General features: G+C 39.5%; 1 protein-coding gene across 1 annotated transcript in view; it reads left to right on the forward strand.

Annotated features, from left to right (window-relative positions):
• Positions 1 to 19,007, forward strand: part of PTPRD (protein tyrosine phosphatase receptor type D) — a 455,736-nt gene that overhangs the window by 346,230 nt on the left and 90,499 nt on the right. Inside the window, exons 25-27 of the mRNA XM_054178769.1 lie at positions 3,403 to 3,515; positions 11,549 to 11,668; positions 13,682 to 13,779. Coding sequence (XP_054034744.1) covers positions 3,403 to 3,515; positions 11,549 to 11,668; positions 13,682 to 13,779 — 331 coding nt within the window. The remainder of the gene's footprint in view (positions 1 to 3,402; positions 3,516 to 11,548; positions 11,669 to 13,681; positions 13,780 to 19,007) is intronic.

Here is a 19,007-nt window from a genome sequence, read left to right on the forward strand (position 1 = left end):
CCTCTTCTCAAGGCTTAACAATCCCAGCTTCCTCAGCCTCTCCATGTAGGGCTTGTGTTCGAGGCCTCTCACCAGCCTCGTTGCCCTTCTCTGGACATGTTCAATAATCTCAGCGTCCTTCTTAAATTGAGTGGCCCAGAACTGGACACAGGACTGAAGGTGTGGCCTAACCAGTGCTGAGTACATTCTATTGTCCTAGAAATATTCCAAATTTTCACAGTTATGACTAGAAGAGATTTCAGTGATTTGTTTTAGTTGACTCATGGAGTCATAAAATATTAGGGGCTAGAAGGGACCTCTAGAGAGCATCTAGTTCAACCCACTTGCCAAAGTAGGATCACATACAGCAGGCCACATAGGCATACCTCTCTGGGCAGCCTTTTCCAGTGCTCAGTCACCCTTACAGTAAAGAAGTTTCTCCTCATGTTGAGTGGAACTTCCTGTGTACCAGCATGTACCACTTGTTACTTGTCCTGTCACTGGGCACCTCTGTATAGAGACTATCACTTTCATCTTGGCACCCACTCCTCAGATGTTTATAGACATTGACAAGATCACCTTATAGCCTTCTCAGGACTAAACATCCCTGGTGTGCTCCGTCTTTCCTCATAGGAGAGATGTTCAAGTCCCTTAATCGTCCTCATAGCTCTCTGTTGGACTGTCTCTAGCAGATCCCTGTCTCTCTTGAATTGGGGAGCCCAAAACTGGGCACAGTATTTGCAGGTGTGGTCTCACCAGGGCAGAGTACAGGGGACCAAAATCTTTCTTAGACCTACTGGGCACACTTTTCATGATGTGCCCCAGGATGCCATTGGCCATCTTGGCCACAAGGGCAAATTGCTCTCCCATGGATAACTTGCTGTCCACTAGAACTCCCAAGGTTTTTGTCCATGGAGTTGCTTTCCAGCAGGATGACCCCTAGTCTGTTCTGGTGCCAGATTGTATTCCTCCCCAGATGCAGCACTCTACACTTGTCCTTACTGAGGTTCATGTGGCTCCCTTTCAACCAACTTCCATTAGGGAACACCACTGGCCATATGCTTCCAAAGGGCCCTGTGCTGCTTATCACAACCCTCTGAACTCTGTTGTTGAGCCAGTTTCCAATCCACTTCATGGGCCAATGATCTAACCCACTTTTTTTTTTTTAGTTTCCCTACAAGGATGTTATAGGAGACAGTATCAAAAGCTTTACTGGAGTCAAGGTAGATGATACCCACTGCTCTCCCTTCATCTAGCCATTTGGTCATGCCTTCATAGAGCACTTTTAGATTAGTCAAGCAAAATTTCCCTTTAGTAAATCCACAGTAGGTTAATTTGAAGTTGTGCTGCCCAGTACTGACTTGCAAGGGGAAAAAAAGGTAGGTGATGCATATATCTAGACAGTTCCACCGATCCCTATACTTCAGGAGAAGAATAGGTGGAATGCTTTTTGTATCAAAACACCATTTAAAATTTTTTGTTTGTTTGTTTGTTCCCATAAAATCATGGAACTAGTAACTTTCAAATAAATTCTGCAATGGATGTTGCTGATTGGCTTCTTTTCAGAGTCTTTAGCATCTTGCTATATGAACCTTTCATGAATGAATGCCACTAGGTATTCATCATTTCAAAAAGAGCAAGAATTCAGTTGGAGCATTTTTAAGAGGGAAGCCCAGTAGAATAATAACAGATTTACCATCATCACATTGTGAGTCAATTAGAAAAAAAGATACAGAAGCCCTCTAAAACCAGTGATATGTTAGTGCAAATATTGGACACCTGTAAAAGATTGTGCTATCATAAACCTAAACTGTTGGTGTTTGCAGATTTGTTCTATATTACATAAAGAGCGTCAACCAGTTTGCATCTTTGTTAAGGAATTCACAGAGGACTATTGAAGAATTCTTTTTCAAATTTAAGAATTACAGCTCAAGATTCTTAAATTAAATGCAGAGTGGTTAGATACTCTTCCTGTAACATGATTCTCCATAATATTATAGTTTTAAATGATGGGAGTCAATTTTAACAGAAGAGACAGAACATGCATGTTCTCTAGGTAGAGAAGTATACATGATTATCTTTTCCCTTCCCTTCCCTTCCCTTCCCTTCCCTTCCCTTCCCTTCCCTTCCCTTCCCTTCCCAAACCTTCCCAAACCTTCCCTTCCCTTCCCTTCCCAAACCTTCCCAAACCTTCCCTTCCCTTCCCAAACCTTCCCAAACCTTCCCTTCCCTTCCCTTCCCTTCCCTTCCCAAACCTTCCCAAACCTTCCCAAACCTTCCCAAACCTTCCCTTCCCAAACCTTCCCAAACCTTCCCAAACCTTCCCTTCCCAAACCTTCCCTTCCCAAACCTTCCCAAACCTTCCCAAACCTTCCCAAACCTTCCCAAACCTTCCCTTCCCAAACCTTCCTTTCCCTTCCCAAACTTCCCTTCCCAAACCCTCCCTTCCCAAACCTTCCCTTCCCTTCCCAAACTTCCCTTCCCAAACCTTCCCTTCCCAAACCTTCCCTTTCCAAACCTTCCCAAACCTTCCCTTCCCAAACCTTCCCTTCCCAAACCTTCCCAAACCTTCCCTTCCCAAACCTTCCCTTCCCAAACCTTCCCTTCCCAAACCTTCCCAAACCGTCCCTTCCCAAACCTTCCCAAACCTGCCCTTCCCTTCTTTCTAGTATTTTTCTAATTTTTTCCACTTCTCTTTTATTTTGTTTTTACTTTTCTTTTTTTCCTTTTCTCTCTTTTCTTTTTTTTTTTTTTTCCCTATTTCCCTTCCTTTTCCCCTTCCCCTTCTGTTCTTTTGGATAGATGTAAACATTCATACAGAATCTGAGACTTGAATATATGGGTATGTTCACATCAGATTATGTAGTGCAGCACTTACAGAGATGACAGGCAAGAAAACAGACCTCTTCACAGAAAGTGAAAGGAATAGGTAACTTCTAGGATAGGTATCTTCTGTACTATTGTTCTCTGCCATATGGAAAGTACTCATAGGATACAGTTTATTTTTTATACAATACAGAGCTGTGCATACAAAACACTAAGTATTCAATGCTAATAACATGGTGTGTTCCTTCTTAATTACATGTTCATGTGCAAGAGTTGGCTACTCTATCTAGTTTTAAAAATAGAGATAGTATGAATTATTGTAAGTTTCATGTTAATTCTTTTAATTCTTACTTATTCGGGCACCCAGAACCGTGGTAGATCAGTCTATGGCAGAATGCAGCTATTTTCCCTCTGAATATATTTAGATTAATTTTCCATTGCAAATTAAGGCTGCCCTACCCACCATGCATAATTATTTTACCTTAGCACTGGATCAAATTACCTTTCATAAATAAGCATCTCACCTTTAGAATATAATGTTTTGTCAACATTAACACATTTATCTTATGTTTACTTATATTCACTTTCTCCATGAAGGAAGAGGGCTGAATCCGACTCTAGAAAGAGCAGCATACCCAACAGCAAGGAGATCCCCTCTCACCATCCCACAGACCCAGTGGAACTGAGACGCCTAAATTTTCAAACTCCAGGTAAGAGACAATAATAGCTCTCTGAGAGCTCTGTGTTCACAAAGTGCTTAGCAATAGTGTTACAGAACAGAAAGAGTAATTGTTTAAAAAAATATATTTTGGTTGTTTATGAGTTTTTCAAGAATGTATTCCTGTATTTGTTTTGGAAATTATTTTGTATTTTATTTATTTAGAGAAAAATACTGCATGAAACAAGAGATCTGTAAAGGACCCAAAGTCACATGTGTTGCATGGAGGTATTGCATGTGCTAAAATTCCAAGTTAAACCTCACAACACTATAAAAGGTGATTTGGAAATATGTATCACTCTATTTATTAACTTTATTCTCACAGCTACTTCTTTGTAAATAAGGTTCTGTAACATTTTGCATTATGAGGTAATCCACTGACATCACTTGAAATTTCACTGCATTGCAGATGTACAAAACAGAAATGAAGCACTAACAAGAGAAAAGGTCTCCTCTTTTAGAACTATGCAATAGAATAGAATAGAATAGAATAGAATAGAATAGAATAGAATAGAATAGAATAGAATAGAATAGAATAGAATAGAATTAACCAGATTGGACATGACCTTCAAGATTATCAAGTCCAACCCATCACCCGACACCATCTCATCAACTAAACCATGGCACCAAGTGCCTCATACACTCTCTTCTTAAACACCTCCAGTGATGGTGACTCCACCACCTCCCTGGGAAGCCGATTCCAATGGGCAATCACTCTTTCTGAGAAGAACTTCTTCCTAACATCCAGCCTAAACCTCCCCTGGCACAGCATAACACTGTGTCCTCTTGTTCTGGTACTGGTTGCCTGGGACAAGAAACCAACCTCCCTTCAGGTAGTTGTAGACAGCAATAAGGTCTCCTCTGAGCCTCCTCTTTTCCAGGCTAAACAATCACAGCTCCCTCAGTCTCTCCTCACAGGGCTTCTGCTCCAAACCCCTCACCAGCTTTGTTGCCCTTCTCTGGACATGTTCCAGCAACTCAACATCTTTCCTAAGCTGAGGGGCCCGGAACTATGTGTTAGTTTCAAAAGGGATATAAGCATGTCAATAGTTCTGAAAGTACAAACAACACACTCCCAAATACTTTATTTACTTACTTTATTAAGCATTGTTTTCTTTAAGCTCTTTGGTTTGATAGTCAAGAAACACCAACAGAAAAATAATTAAGTTAATATTGATTTTTAACCACCTTTTAATTAGTTTATTTTAAAATAAATAAAAAAATGCACAAGCTTTATTTTAATCATGATATATTCCAGTAGAATTATTTTCTTTTACAATATACTTGCACATTCCCAGTCTCATGCTCATTACTTACTCAGTCTTCCTTTGTCAAATTTATTGCATTAAGTACAAAAATATTTTACTTACAAAGTGATAATAAAGGCAGGAAATTAAGTATTTGAGGCATTGAGAGATTATCTGCAAAAGTTGATATACTAAATATTACAAAATGGTTAACTGAACTTGTATATGTCATTTCTGGTCTTTGGAAGAGTGGCTATTTTTAAGATAGTATTGCTTCAGCAAGAGTGAATCTTCAGAGACATGAATTTGGAATGAAAGACCTAACATCCTCACTGTATGGATATGGCACAGGTAGAAAGGGAAGAGTCAGAAGGCTTGAGTTTTTTAGTCTATTGCTTGCGTTTTTAGTCTATTACAGCATCACAGAATCACAGAATGTTAGGGATTGGAGAGGACCTTGAAAGATAGAATAAACAATGCATAGAATAAATCAGGTTGAAAGAGACCTTCAAGATCATCACGTCCAACCCCCTTGCCAGGGCAGGATCACAGGAATGCATCCATGCAGGCTTTGAATATCTCCAGAGAAGACAACTCCACAAACCCCACAGACAGCCTGTTCCAGTGTTCTGTCACCCAATACAGTACACCAAATACTTTTAGTAGCTGGGGAAAATTAAGTGTGGTTTAGGAGAGCATCTTTTAGCTTAGTTTCCTCTAAATATGGGAATCTTGTTAAAGTATTCTGGGACAATAGGAATCTATGAATTCTACAATATGAATCTGAGTGCAGTAAATGGAAGTGGTTGGAAGTTTGGATTCACAATAGCGCTTTTGAAACAGCAGTGTTAACATAGACTCATTCTTACCAAGCAAAGGTTTCATGTTATCCAGCACAAGTTTTTAAAGGCTGTTACAAAGATGGAAGCCTACATGCCAGTCTTTGAAACATGAAAAGAAAAATTACACTTCTTACAGCTTAGCTTATGCCTAAAACAAGTCATTATCTGTATAGACATATGTACTGAATAGAGTGGATAGCTTAATAATGAGGTATGTAAGAGTCTTACATGTGAATTTAGCTATCATCACAAATTAAACTAAAATTCAGGCAGATAAAAAATGCTGCCAAGAATTAACAACTTTATGTATAAAAATAATTTAGTGTAGTTAATTCTAAATTTATATTTTAACCTCACTGATCTGAAGAGAACTGGAGAGAAGTGCAGGTATACCTTTCCTTGCCATGCTATAGTTTATCTAGGACCTGTGCAGCTAGTTGAGCAGAATGGCTGGAATACATTTTACTATGAGGTCTTTCATGTTATCATGAATCTTTTCACAAAATAGAGGATTAAAGTTATTATTAATAACATAGTACAGGAATCAAATTATTATCCCTTTTCCCACTACTGCACAACCTAAGACCCCTAAGCACAAGTCAGACCATTGTGTTACTCAGCATGCAGACAAATACCAAATTCCTGCTCTAGATTTGTCTTGCTGCGTAACACTTGATAATTAACATGTATATTACCGTAGAACCAGCGAACTCAAGGTGCAATTCTTGTGCTAATAAAAGCACAACCTGACAACTTAAAATAACTTGAGTTAGGGCTATCATTTCGTTAAAATGGTGGTGAGGGGCTTGGAACACAAGCTCTGTGAGGAGAGACTGAGGGAGCTGGGGTTGCTTAGCCTGGAGGAAAGGAGACTTAGGGGTGACCTTATTGCTGTCTACAACTACCTGAAGGGAGGTTGTAGACAGGCGGATATTGTTCTCTTCTCCCAGGCAGCCAGTACCAGAACAAGAGGACACAGTCTCAGGCTGCACCAGGGGAGGTTTAGGTTGGATGTTAGGAAGAAGTTCTATACAGAGAGAGTGATTGACGATTGGAATGGGCTACCTGGGGAGGTGGTGGAGTCGCCATCGCTGGGGGTGTTCAGGACAAGGCTTGACAGGATGCTTGGTTGCATGGTTTGGTTGATTAGGTGGTGTTGGATGATAGGTTAGACATGATCTTGAAGGTCTCTTCCAATCTGGTCTGGTCTATTCTATTCTATTCTATTCTATTCTATTCCTATTCTATTCCATTCCTATCCCTATTCTATTCTATTCTATTCTATTCTAAAATCTGGCTGAGTTTAGCTTAAATATTTAGAACCTGCTGAAATGCTTACACAACTGTTATTTAACAGTCTGTTACTGAACATGCAAGACAAAGCTTTTCAAACAAAGTAGGATAGCTCTGTACATTCAAGATACCAGTTCTGTTGGTTTTGCTGTTCTTTCTCTTTCAGATGTGTGTTATTTTCTTACCGGGTAGCAAAACCAAATAGTAGAGTACTGCTGGGGCAAAGCTGGTGGTTGAGAAGAAGGGGTTGGGACTGTTGTGACTGTGTGTTACATTTCTTTTACTGAGACATTTGCAGTCACCATATAATGGCCTTATCTACTTTGTAAGATGTTAAAGATTTCCAAACATTGCCTACCAAAAAAAAAAAAAGATGGAGTGTTGAATGTATTGTAAGAATCTAGATCACTCCAACTGCATCGGAATACATGAGTTGACATCATTGTTGTTATAATGGTCTGTTGGAGCTCTTCAGGGACACCAGTTGATTCCAGTGTTAGTGGGGGAGGGGGGAAAGTTTTTAATGAATCCATAATGTGAAAAAGATTCAGTTTTCACTGGTAGAGGTGAAGGAGCCACTTCTATAAAATTCTGGGTTGTCATAAACTTTAATGCTTTAAAAGATTTCCAAACATCCTCTTTCCAAAAGTGCTAGCAATCATATAAGTTGTGCAAGAAAGGATCTGATCAGTTGCAATTATCAAAATAATTTGAAAGTGAACCCCTTTTTGTGTTAAATCTAAATTTCTAACCACAAATCTAAAGCAGTCCTAGTAAAGGTGGTTAGCCGTAACTTTTTGGAAGAAATTATAGGAAAGCAATAGTTTATCTTTGGTGATATTTAGGCAATGATTTTTGCACAGTTGTGTTGCACTCATTATAAAATTGCCAATTCAACATGAAGATGTAAAAATCCACAATCTAAAATTTGCAGCACAGGAAGTGTCCCACTTTCCTTTAGCTTTTTCTTGTCTTGTCATCATAGAACTTTGTTCTTCACTAATGTAGTAGTTACTTAAAGAGTTTCCTATCGTAGCTTGTCCATGAAGGATCAAAGGCATGTCTGGATTCACTCTTTACTGGATGGAGTAACTCCATAAATAAATATGACATTTTCTCTTGACATTTGGTATAGCCCACAGTTGTACATCTGAGAAAAAAGCACCATGTCCATATGTGTTATCCAAAAGTGTATATTTGTTAGATAAACCCATATGCTATTGAATGCATTACAGCTGTGCCACGTTTTCTTTGAGGAAACATGAAAATAGCCCATCTCTCAGTAGCATACAGGATTTAATTTGTAAGTCTATTATCCTTCTGAAACTGGAGTAGCTGAGGAGAAGTCAGTCACATTCTTCCCATTCTGCAAATTTAAATACAGGATAAAAATCATTAAGGTAATGCACAAATGTTGACTCTATGCCACATGGAGAGTGAAGGTAGAGGAGGGGCTACAATTAAGCCCTTAAAAAAGGTATCATCAAATGAGGAAGCACAGCTTTGCATTGAGGAAAATAACTGATGTTAAGTGGTTTGTGTGGGTTATGAGAGACCCAAGGCTCAGGCAGAGACTTAAATCTGCCAATCAGCCAAAAAACTCAGCTGAGTCATTCCTCAAAATTGACTGTTTTTTCTCCCCATTTAAGTATAAAATGTGTCACACTTAATTGGGTAATTGGGTGCCAATTAAACTATTACCTCATTATCTCTTATCAACTAAATAAGATCCTTTGAAATACAAGAAAAATAAATAGAATTATTACATCTCTGCATTAAAGACTCTGCTTTTTCTTTAGACAAGTGTTCACAAAACACTTATTCCTTAGTTTCCTGAGAAGGTTCCTCTAATTATTTCCAAGACAGGGCAAAGAAGAGAATAAAAATGGTCAAGAGGGAAAAGTTGTACATAATGATAGTGGAAAAAATTATGTTTAGATTTAGTCACTTGCTTTGCAAGATAGCAGGAAGTTTCTTTCCTTAGCTTATCCACGCAACTTCTGTTTATGAGAAACAGAACATGGCAAAAACCAGACTGGAATAGCTTTCCGACAGTGACCAATCCTACATAGAGCTCTTCATGTGAACTTGACTCATATGAACGATGTAGGTAGGCATCTAAAAGAGGTACAGGCTTAGAGTGCAAATGGCACTTGTCTGAGTTCCCATGTGATTGCTTTCAACACTAGAGGCAATCAAAATATCCTTATCTGAGAAATGGATTTTAAAGTTCTGCTCCTCAAAAGACTATATATGGTTTTCCCCCTTAATCATAGTCAATAGTTTTACAATGTGTTATTGTATTGAAAAATTTTAGATCAGGGTCTGAAAACTAGGTGTTCCCTTTTCTCAGTGTAGACAGCTTTTCCTCCTCACTCAGAGCTGAAAATTCTTCTGCGAGCCTACAGAGCCCCTCGGGCTGCTTGGTAACACTAAGTCTTTGTTATGGAACAAAAAATATTTAATACTAACATAATGAATCATGTTTCAAAGACCATAAATTCTTCTGGAATAAAAATGTCTTAATTTTTAAATATATGCACATTGATAAGTATTTTATAATAGCTTTTGCAGAATTAGGTATTTCTCTAGAGCTAATCTTGTGAATTTTGCTCTATACACAAAATACAGGGTTACTCTCTGACTTAGATCTAGCTGTACGTAAATGACATTTTAAAGTAACAGCAATATTTTTGACAAATATGTTAAAGGCATCTTTGATAAATGTCCATGGGTGCCAAATTTCTCCTGAGTCAGGGTCATCTTTAATTGTTCCCATCTTCCATATCCGATTTTTATATATGTATTTTGTTCTAGCTTTTTGGTAAGGGTAAATATTAGTAACAGTAGCCTCTTACACTGATTCCTTCATTTTTCTGTAAAGATACATCTAAATAAACATAGATTGGTATATGTGGGGTGGAGAAGGGCTGTTCTGTGTTGCAATAGCTCAGTTTTTAACATCACAAGAGTATTGTTTCAGTGTGGTCCTGAAGTACAAATCATTTCTTAAAGAAATTTATCTGAAAACAATGTGTCATATTTTCCGTTTCTGGATTTCGGTCTGTATGCAAGCAGCTTTTGCATTTTTTTAATAGCTAAATTTTCTTTTGATTGTGGACATGTGCACCTGAAGGTCCAAATTTGTAAACACATGTTTTTAAATGCCCTTATCATAAAATCCTGACAATTAACAAAATGTTTACATAGATAGATAGATAGATAGATATAGATATATATTATGTGCTAATAACAAGTCCAAAACACCCACTTATTTCTGTGGGGTAAAGAAGTATACTTAACAGGTTTAATTTTTTGCTAATATGCAGATGATTTGTGACCTTGCACTCCCTGCTTTCTGTTGAAATTTTGGTACATATGGTATCCCATATTCCCTAGTCATTTATCTACCACAGATTAACTGGAATTCTACACTGTATTTAAACCATAGATTCTCATTTAATTTTTGTGGAGGGGTTACTACTACGCTGCATAAGATCAATCACATTTGGTAATCTTCTATACCTAGAAATAAAAACGTCTTAGGGATACAATTTCAGCTGTTTTTCATGTGGTGGTTTTGTTGTGTTTTGGTTTTGTTTTTTCTGTTTGAGTTTTAAAGTGTTTTTTATCTATTCATTTCCTTGTTGGAAAGAATGTTTTCAGCATGGTGTTTCTTTTGACTTTCTAGCATGTCACAGGTTCTGTTGTAGTTTAGCTGCAGTTTGTCTTCAATTTTTTTGTGTTTTCATAGTACATGTTGGTTGATGTGAAGGTGTGTCAGTAAACATATGTATTTTCTTATTTATTGCCACAAAATAAGTGTATTTAGATGTGGTTTTGGTGGGTTTTTTTGAGTCAAGCTCTACACCTGCCATTCACGTGCAGCTCACATTACAGTCACTAGAAGCCTGATGATTTTTCATAACATATGATAAGAAATAAAAATGTTCATTCATAGCATATGATACATTTTATGATACTGAGACTGGTTACATTAAAATGTCCTGCAGCAGTTCTTTTAAGAAGTAGCTGCTTTTATCATCCCAGTGGAGTACATTTTATATATATAAAAGATGAAAATATACCAAATGCGATTCATTCACTTTATAAGTTATCTGCAAAATACTATTTGAAGTTAGTAAATGTCCAAGTGTACATGCCTAAAATGAGCTGTGGAGACAAGGATTATATGCAGTTGAAATTTGTCAGTTTAAGAACTTGTAAGTAGTTCCTTTTTTTTCCTTAGAAAATAAACTTCTATGTCAACTTTCATTGTACACAGTGTTTAATGTGAAATCTCCCCAAATGGCATTTAAAGGAGCATATGAACAAAAGCAGTTTAAGAAAGAGTGTACGTTCAGTTTTGTTTTTTTTTAATTCCTTCACAGTACCTCATTATTGAAGTTTTTGTTCATGATAGTGTTGATTTAATTAGGTTCATCATGTAGTGAGCCAGTCTCATTCTATTTGTGCTTTACGTTTACAGTAGGGTAACTGGACCTTTAAACATCTTAGCTGAGTTTCCAAATGCTGTTTTGTGCATGTCTGAAGTGCCTATATGTACAAGATTGATTGCTTATGATGGTCTACTGCTGTTACTAATTTGTTTCCCATTTCCAATTGGCTTTTACTTTTTACAGCTTTGAGCAGTAATTCAGTCCCCTACGCCTCCCTGATTGGCTCTGTGTCCTCCCTCTCTAGCCAAACTACCACTCAGTCCTTATATGATAATAACTCTCTCCCACGATTCGCTCGAAAAGGTCTAAACATCTTTGTCTCTATTATTTTCTCTGTTCAAGCACTGGTTTAGATGTACATCAGTCCACCTCCATTTCTGGATCAATCTAGAGTTCTCTTGTGCCTTCTCACTGACATATTTTCCAGAGGGGTGCTTGATCTGGATCAGTGTAATTATCAGATGACTGTCACCCACACTCATTTTAAGAATAACCAAGTTCTATTATGTGAAATTTCTGAGAAAATGGGAGATGAACTGATTCAAATGATTTAGTACTTATAGACTGATTTCTTAATTTAAATTTATAAGGATCTCCCCATTTTATCTGAATATTCTCTTTTGTTATTTGACAACTTGCCTTAAGACATGCTTTAAATAACTTTGAATTATGAAAATAATACATAAATATATATGTATAGGGTCAGAAGAATTAGGGCCAGTGCTTCTGAACATTATATTGGACTCTTGTATAATGCCCGAAATGTCAAAGACTCAAAAAGAGAACAAAACATTTAAAAACAAGAATAAAGAAAAACATGCTCTGGTGTGACTATATTGTAACCACATGGTAATTTTCAGCTATTTTTACAGGAAACGCAAGTTAACTGTCTTAGGCATGCTCTTGAAATTCACGGTGACAAAGCAAACTGCATTGTGCAACATGGCTTCCAGCTTGAGCCCCCTTGAGTCATCACTGTTTTCTCTTTGTAATTTCAAGAGATCCTGGGGTTCACTAGCTTAATTTTTCTAGCCAGCTCTGATTTCTTCCTGCAAGCAATTGAAAACTCACTTTCATTTTAGGTGTGATAGTATAAAGCATGAAGAGAAGAATGTAAGCATTTTGGAGAAGGGTCATGAAGACTAATAGCATGAAACAAACATGTTCACAAATTTTTGCCTGGCAAATCTTCAGCTGGCAGATTGTTCTAGTTGACCCCACATCTTTTATTTCTTTTGCCTTGCTGTCCCTGTACTTCTTTCCACAACCATCTACATCTCCGATTCCCTGTTCCTCCTCTTTTCCACTTTCAGTATCTTCATCAGTGGACAAAGATGTTTACACCTGAAGTAGATTGTAGGTACTTCTGGGGGTTGATAAATGGGGTTTGAGTTTAAGCATATTTTAAGGTAGTAGTGCAGTCAGCTTGTAAGTCCAGCCAAACTGAACACCCCCTGCCTCTACAATCTGCTACTAGTGAAAACATTTTTGAAGCTCTAATTGTCTGATGTCCAATGTTGTCTTCAGTGACTGTTGTCTGAAAGCAGTGGTGCATGTTTATTCCAGACATTCATAAGTTGCATGTCAGTCATCTCAAAATTTCATGAAATATTTAAGTATTTCTAATTTGGTCAGAATATGAATTCAGTCTTCTAGACCCTGATGCATTATTACTAATCCTCAAGCTGTCCATTTCATTTTTTATAATTTATTTTATGAGCTAGTTTTTATGTTAGTTTGAGGTTTCTTTGCTTTTTACCATTTCCTTTGCAGGTTCAAGTGTCTCTGGTTACCTTGGTAACCTTCATCAAGTTCGTTTTTCTTGATTATGCATAAGCCAGTTTGTTTTCTGTCAAAACACTATTCTTTCCCCTTTAGGGCTCTTTCAGTGTCTGTTTCTCAGCTCACTTTTCCTCATCTAATTCAATAGAGTTTCCATTTCATGCAGTGCAGGAGAAGGAGTTTGAAATGACATTAAGAGTCATTACTCAAAGCAGAGGTTGACATCAGGTCTAACTGTCTCATTTTTCCATGCCTAGCTAACCTCATTGACTCATATCAGTAACTCTTTCCTCTACAATAGGAATATTAGCTTTGGGAATATGTTTGGTGACTTCTTTTAATTTGGCTTCAGACCTCATCTATCCAAAGCATGTCCTGCTTTGAGTAACCAAATTATTTGCCTGCTTCTGTCACATATGACATCTTTACTACTTACACATTTCTAGCCATTCTAACTACTGCATTTTCTAGATTTTATCACATTGCCATCACTGTAATGTACTTTAAATTCTGGGTTTCATTCTTATTCAACAGGTATGGCCAGTCATCCCCCAATACCTATCTTGGAACTTGCAGATCACATTGAAAGATTGAAAGCAAATGACAATTTGAAATTCTCTCAGGAGTATGAGGTAATTTCCCCCACCTTCTCACTATTCAAATTGTTTTAAATGTCATGCCTTCTGTTTTCCTAGACTTTGATATGTATACACCCTCATGATGCCAATTTTGTGTGTTATCAAAACTGTGATGAAAAAAAATTCTCTGTGAAATGGCTAGGGTGGTAGGGTATCTCATTTGCTTTTCCTGGTTTTATAAGGCTATGTGTCAAGCAGGTTCATTTGGAATATATTTGAATTAGTGCATGAACTCTTTTTAATGTACACAAACATCCATCTACTTGGAAATTAAAAGATCCTTAGATTAGTTTAAAAAACATCCTGCATAATGTTGGCAGGGCACATACTGTACAAGCTCCAAAGAAGTTACAGTCTATTGTGTTAATTTTGCATGGATTAAAGGAATCTGAAATTGCCTGTTGTCTTTCCTAATATAACAGTTAGAAGTCACTGAGTTTTCTTCCTGTCAATAATGCTACATTTATATTCTGTGAATGATAGTTTTAGGAGCATAACTGAAAGAAAGTAATCACTTACAAGTCAGCATGTCAGTCATCTGTGGAGTATACAGGCATTGGTACTGTGAGGAGTAGGAGTCTCTCCTCTCACTAGTTTGTGGCTAAAGGGACTTGTATAGCCATCCACTAACCACAGTAAATTATTTCTGTTCCTTCAGTGCCAGTATTGTGTATCACAGAAATCTGTGGATAAAGTACTGAACCATCAGAAAAGTGGTGCTTCTTTACAGCATCTGTGGGAAGTCATGTCAGTGATCCAAGGATTAACAGCTCCCAGAGGGGTCACTGACACAGTATTTTATTATAGCCTGTTGTGTCAATACTCCTGTCTTAAAACTGCCCAAGACATTGTCAGTGTGGTGAGGCAAAAACCTAAGCTATTCTCATATTTTATAGGTATTGCACATTTATTGCATTTAATAGTTCAGACAAACACTGACAGTGTAATAAAAAGCACTGAAGAAGACTTTGACGCAGTTCCATAGTAATATGCGACTGTGTAGTACGGAGATCTTGTAAATGATTGATGTATTTTAAAAGTCTTTAAAGAAATTGTTAAAAATTAATACTAGCTAGAGTGATAACTACAATTGTTTATCATTTAATTGAACATGCTGTTCAGAAGCATCTTGGGATTGCTGTTTATGGTTGCAATCACAAAAAATGTAGGAGGGTCTTTTCACATTTTTGTGGGTAAATCCTGTGTTCTTATGTACAAGGATTGTAGCATATAAAGAGTCAGCCACATACATATATTTGTAGCAGAATGCTCATGATAAAAAAAACCAAACTTCTTTTTTTTTTTAATCTTTGAAATCCCAGCTTTAGAAATGCCATTTCATTTTCATCTAGTCCAAGATTCATCCATTTTGAAATGAAATTAGTGAAAAGCACTGCTATTTGTTTTCATGGTCAAGTCTAAGCAGTGAACTAAGGCTGCAGTTTGATGATCACTGTAAGTCATCTCCCTGTCTTGGCTGTTCATTCCTGCTGTCTGTCTTGTGCCAGTGCTGGCACTAGCACATGTGCAGCTGTTCAAGGATTATCTCAGGAAATAGATTCAGCTGAAAACTAATTGTTTTATTTTTCTTTACTATTTTCAGTTGAATCAGTTCCCTGAACTAGCTCACCACATGGCTGCATGAGCTCTAGTGCCAGCACAAGGGAGTTGAAGGGAACATTTGTGGTCAAGGATTGAGGCTTTCAGCAGCAGTCATCACTAATGTCCCTTAAAAGCAACTATCTGATTCCAAGGTAGAAATGGGTATGGATGTTAACAGACCAGTTATTATCACTTCAGATTACGTTTGAACTTGTGACACAGAAAGAAAAATAGATATTTTTCATCTTCAAGAGTTAAGTGTGTAACATATAGCAGGAAACCACCCACCTTTATTGATAGCAATAAAGTCCTCCAGTTAATTCCTATGTGGGGAAATAGACATGTTCCATCAGTTAACACTGACAATTTTTTTTTCCATAATCCCCCTTCCTCTTTGGCATTCCATTATTTTATTTTACTTTTTATGCAATAGATGCATGCATCAATTACATAGATAAAAAAAATAGTCTGATAGTATTCAGAGACTGTTATGATAAATTTGTGATATTATAAAATTATATATATGTACATGTACACATATTCCAGGTGTACACTGACTCCTCAACCAGATTGTAGAATTTCTTTCAAGTTTAGCTCCATTTCAAGAGGATGTTTTAAAGGTTTTTTTTGCATGTCCTACTTTAGTTGGTGCTTCAAAAGAATTCACAGAGTCACACAGAATCCCAGAATGTTAGGGGTTGGAAGAAGCCTCAAAAGATCTAGTTCAACCTCCCTTCCAGAGCAGTTTCACTGACAGTAGATCACAGAGGAATGCACACAGTCAGGTTTTAAATATCTCTAGAGAAGGAGACTCTAAAACCCCCCTGGGCAGCCTATTCCAGTGTTCTGTCACCCTCACAGTGAAAAAAACTTTCCTCATGTTTGCATGGACCTTCCTATGCCTCAACTTCCACCCATCGTCCCTTGTCCTGTCATTGGGCATCACCAAGAAGAGGCTGGCTCCATCCTCTTGACACTCTTTACATATTTATAAACACGAATCATGTCACCTCTTAGTCTCCTTTTCTCCAAGCTAAAGAGTCTCAGCTCCCTCAGTCTCTCCTCATAAGGAAGATATTCCACTCCCTTAAACATTTTTGTGGCTCTGTACTAGACTCTTTCAAGTCTTCTTAAGGTGAGGGGCCCAGAACTGGACACAGAATTTGAGATGCAGCCTCACTAGGGCAGACTAAAGGGGGAGGAGAACTTCTCTCGACTTTTTGACCACACCCCTTCTACTACTCCCCAGGATACCATTGGCCTTCTTGGCCACAAGAGCACATTGCTGGCTCATGGTCATCCTTCCATCCACTAGGACCCTGAGGCCCCTTCCACCTTCACTGCTCTCCAAGAGGTCAGTCCCCAACCTATACTGATACATGGGGTTGTTCTTTTCCAGGTGCATGACAGTACTCTACACTTGCCCTTACTGAATTTCATTATATTTCTCCCTGCCCAACTCTCCAGCCTGTCCAAATTCTGCTGAATGGCAGCATAACCCTCTGGTATGTCAGTCATTCCACCCAGTGTTGAGTCATCAGCAAACTTGCTGACAGTGCACTCTGTGCCCTCATCCATGCTGTTGAATAGTACTGGTCCCAGTACTGACCCCTGAGGGACTCCCACTTCATACAGACCTCCAGCTGGACTCTGTCCATTTGACCACAACTCTCTGACTTCACAGTATCACAGTATAACTAAGGTTGGAAGAGACCCCAAGGATCATCGAGTCCAACCTGTCTCGGTAGACCTAACGACTAGACCATGGCACCAAGTGCCACATCCAATCTCCTCTTGAACACCTCCAGGGACAGTGACTCCACCACCTCCCTGGGCAGCACATTCCAATGACGAATGACTCGCTCAGTGAAGAACCTTCTCCTCACTTCTAGTCTAAACCTCCCCTGGCGCAGCTTGAGACTGTGTCCCCTTGTTCTGGTGCTGGTTGCCTGGGAGAAGAGACCAACCCACTCCTGTCTACAATTACCTTTCAGGTAGTTGTAGAGGGCAATGAGGTCACCCCTGATCCTTCTCTTCTCCAGGCTAAACAATCCCAGCTCCCTCAGCCTCTCCTCACAGGGCTTGTGCTCAAGGCCTCTCACCAGCCTTGTTGCCCTTCTCTGGACACGTTCAAGTGTCTCGATGTCCTTCTTAAACTGAGGGGCCCAGAACTGGACACAGGACTCAAGGTATGGCCTAACCAATGCAGAGCACAGGGGCACAATGACCTCCCTGCTCCTGCTGGCCACACTATTCCTAATGCAGGCCAGGATGCCATTGGCCCTCTTGGCCACCTGGGCACACTGCTAGCTCATGTTTAGGCGGGTGTCAGTCAGCACCCCCAGGTCCCTCTCTTTTTGGCAGCTCTCCAGCCACTCCGACCCCAGCTCTGCATGGGGTTGCTGTGGCCAAAGTGCAGCATCCGGCACTTGGACTTGATAAATGCCATGCCATTGGACTCTGCCCACCTGTCCAGTTGGTCGAGGTCCCTCTGCAGAGCCTTTCCACCCTCTGACTAACATCCCTTCCCAACTTGGTGTCATCTGCAAACTTGCTGATGACTGACTCAACCCCCTCATCCAGATCATCAATGAAGATGTTAAAGAGCTTGGGGCCCAGCACTGATCCCTGGGGCACACCACTACTGACTGGCCACCAGCTGGATGTGGCACCATTCACCACCACACTCTGGGCTCGGCCCTCCAGCCAGTTCCTAACCCAGCACAGAGTGTTGCGGTCCAAGCCACGAGCTGACAGCTTAGCCAGCAGTTTACTGTGGGGGACGGTGTCAAAGGCCTTGCTCAAGTCCAGGTAGACCACATCCACAGGCCTCCCCACATCCACCAGATGGGTCACCTGATCATAGAAGGAGATCAGGTTGGAGAGGCAGGACCTGCCCTTCCTAAATGCATGTTGGCTGGACCTGAGCCCTTGGCCATCCTTCAGGTGCACAGTTATTGCTGGCAGGATAATCTGCTCCATCACTTTCCCTGGCACTGAGGTCAGGCTGACTGGCCTGTGGTTTCCAGGTTCCTCCATCCAACCCTTCTTGTGGATGGGGACCACATTGGCCAGTTTCCAGTCATCTGGGACCTCTCCAGTGAGCCAGGACTGGAGGAAAATGATGGAGAGTGGCTTGGCCAGCTCATCTGCCAGCTCTCTCAGCACCCTAGGATGGATCCCATCTGGTCCTATGGACTTGTGAGTGTCCAACTGGCTCAGCAGGTCCCAAACTAATTCCTCATGGATTTCCAGGGCATCACACTGCTCCCCGACCCTATTACCCAGCTCAGGAGGCCACTCGTCCTGGACTCCTACCTTGCTGTTAAACATTGAGGCAAAGAAGGTGTTCAGAACCTCAGCCTTTTCCTTGTCTTCAGTCTTATTGTTCCCCTCCGGGTCCAATAAGGAGTGGAGGTTCTTCTTGCCCTTCTTTTTAGTGTTGATATATTTGTAAAAATGCTTTTTATTGTCTTTCACAGAGGTGGCCAGCTTCAGTTCCAACTGGGCCTTTGCCTCTCTAATTTTATTCCTACACAATCCAACAGCTTCCTTGAACATACCTCGAGAAGCCTTCCCCTCCTTCCAAAGGTGATACAGCCTCCTTTTTCCCCTTAACT

This window comes from Dryobates pubescens, chromosome Z, assembly GCF_014839835.1.
Source record: "Dryobates pubescens isolate bDryPub1 chromosome Z, bDryPub1.pri, whole genome shotgun sequence".
NCBI lineage: Eukaryota > Metazoa > Chordata > Aves > Piciformes > Picidae > Dryobates > Dryobates pubescens.